Raw genomic sequence first — 1,449 nt, 5'->3', positions numbered from 1 at the left:
TTTCTGACATTTCGTTTTGATTTTTTCGTAGAGTCAGTCCCAAACATTAATTTTCGTGCATTTGCTTTTGTGCTGTTCGTAAAGAGCAATGCTGCTCAAAATTAAATTTCGTATTTTCGCGATTTTGGTCACAATTTTTTGTTCAAATATGAACTTTTAATATATTAATTTATTTATAAATCCTCTGTTGCATCATAAACGTTCTAATTTTGTGTAAAATTGGCAAACTACAAAAAGGAAAACGAAAGAGATTGTAAGCGTGCTCTTATTTTTCTCGTTTATTCTTAATCTTCGGAACTGTCAAAAATAGTTTGACACTCATGGCTCATCTATCTAAAGTCTATAGTCTATGGTTTTTGCTAGAGATTTTTCCCCCAGTAAAATCTTGCAAACCATAGCATAGTTTGTCAGCTGGTTTATGATAACAAACAAAGTACCAATACAATGTACATGTTCGGCAACTACGATTGGAAGTTAAATATACAGGATTTATTTTTTGTTTTCAATGTTTTAGCAGCTGAAATTTTCAATGTGCAAATAGTTACTGGAGACCGTTCGTGTACTTTTCAGCAATTTTAAGCAAAGAGTGTAAAATACACTCTTACACTCTTGCTAGTTTTTACTGGATATTTTTTACTGGAAAAGTACGCGAACAGACCTATTGTCGCGCATGAAAGGCGGGAAATCCCCTACATTGCATTTGCCAAGCAAGCCATTGTTGAATGCTCTACAATTATTGATACATTTTTGATGTCGTTTAAATATTAGTTTTTATATTTATGTGTTAACAATTCTACAAATTTAGATAGTTGTCTGATACACGGATGCCTTAAACCTTTACGTGAAAATAATTCACCCACGTTGCATGAGCCGTTGTGAAATTCCCTTCCTCACATTGTAGACTCATGCCCACTCTACGTGCAAATGAGAGGACGTCGTCCATTTTACAATCCAAGAAATTCTTGTAATGGTGGCGCATGGTCAATACCTTTAAAACATCCCTTTCGCTCGAGCCTTTGGGATTACTTTTTAGTTCCAATACTTTGATATCAAATTCGATTAACTTTTTATAAGCTTCATTTAATATGAATATTATTGAGTCCGTGCCTATTTCCAGTAGAGAAAGTTTCATTTGCATTTCTAGGGTATGAAGGCTTGCTATAGAAGAGTTATTTAGGAAATTCTTTTTGGAAATTAAATCCATTGTTGCTTCCAATAGCTGTTCGAGATCATTGAAGTGTTTTTTAATTTTCATGTCTCGTTGACGAATGTCTTCCATAAAAGCGCTAAAAATAAAAATTTTCGGCCTGACTTGTTTGTTTTAATTTGATTAACTAGCTGAACTTACGTTTCCATAAATGATGGTATCAATTTTATCTTCGCGCGCTATTTGTGCTGATTAACGTAAGATGTATTCATGTGAACTATTTAATGAGCACTTTAGAGTGT

General features: G+C 33.5%; 1 protein-coding gene across 1 annotated transcript; it reads right to left on the bottom strand.

Moving 5' to 3' along the window:
* Positions 1-744: 744 nt before the first annotated feature.
* On the bottom strand, positions 745-1,449 carry LOC142229554 (uncharacterized). Its single transcript, XM_075300120.1, has 2 exons — positions 1,349-1,449; positions 745-1,286 (listed from the first exon to the last, which is right to left on the bottom strand). Exons 1-2 carry the CDS (start codon positions 1,354-1,356, stop codon positions 830-832), a joined length of 465 nt encoding a protein of 154 aa, XP_075156235.1. The 5' UTR covers positions 1,357-1,449; the 3' UTR covers positions 745-829.

Source organism: Haematobia irritans, chromosome 3 (assembly GCF_050003625.1).
Source record: "Haematobia irritans isolate KBUSLIRL chromosome 3, ASM5000362v1, whole genome shotgun sequence".
Classification (NCBI taxonomy): domain Eukaryota; kingdom Metazoa; phylum Arthropoda; class Insecta; order Diptera; family Muscidae; genus Haematobia; species Haematobia irritans.
Note: the sequence above shows the minus strand (reverse complement) of the source record. Positions and strands in the feature narration are given on the sequence as shown.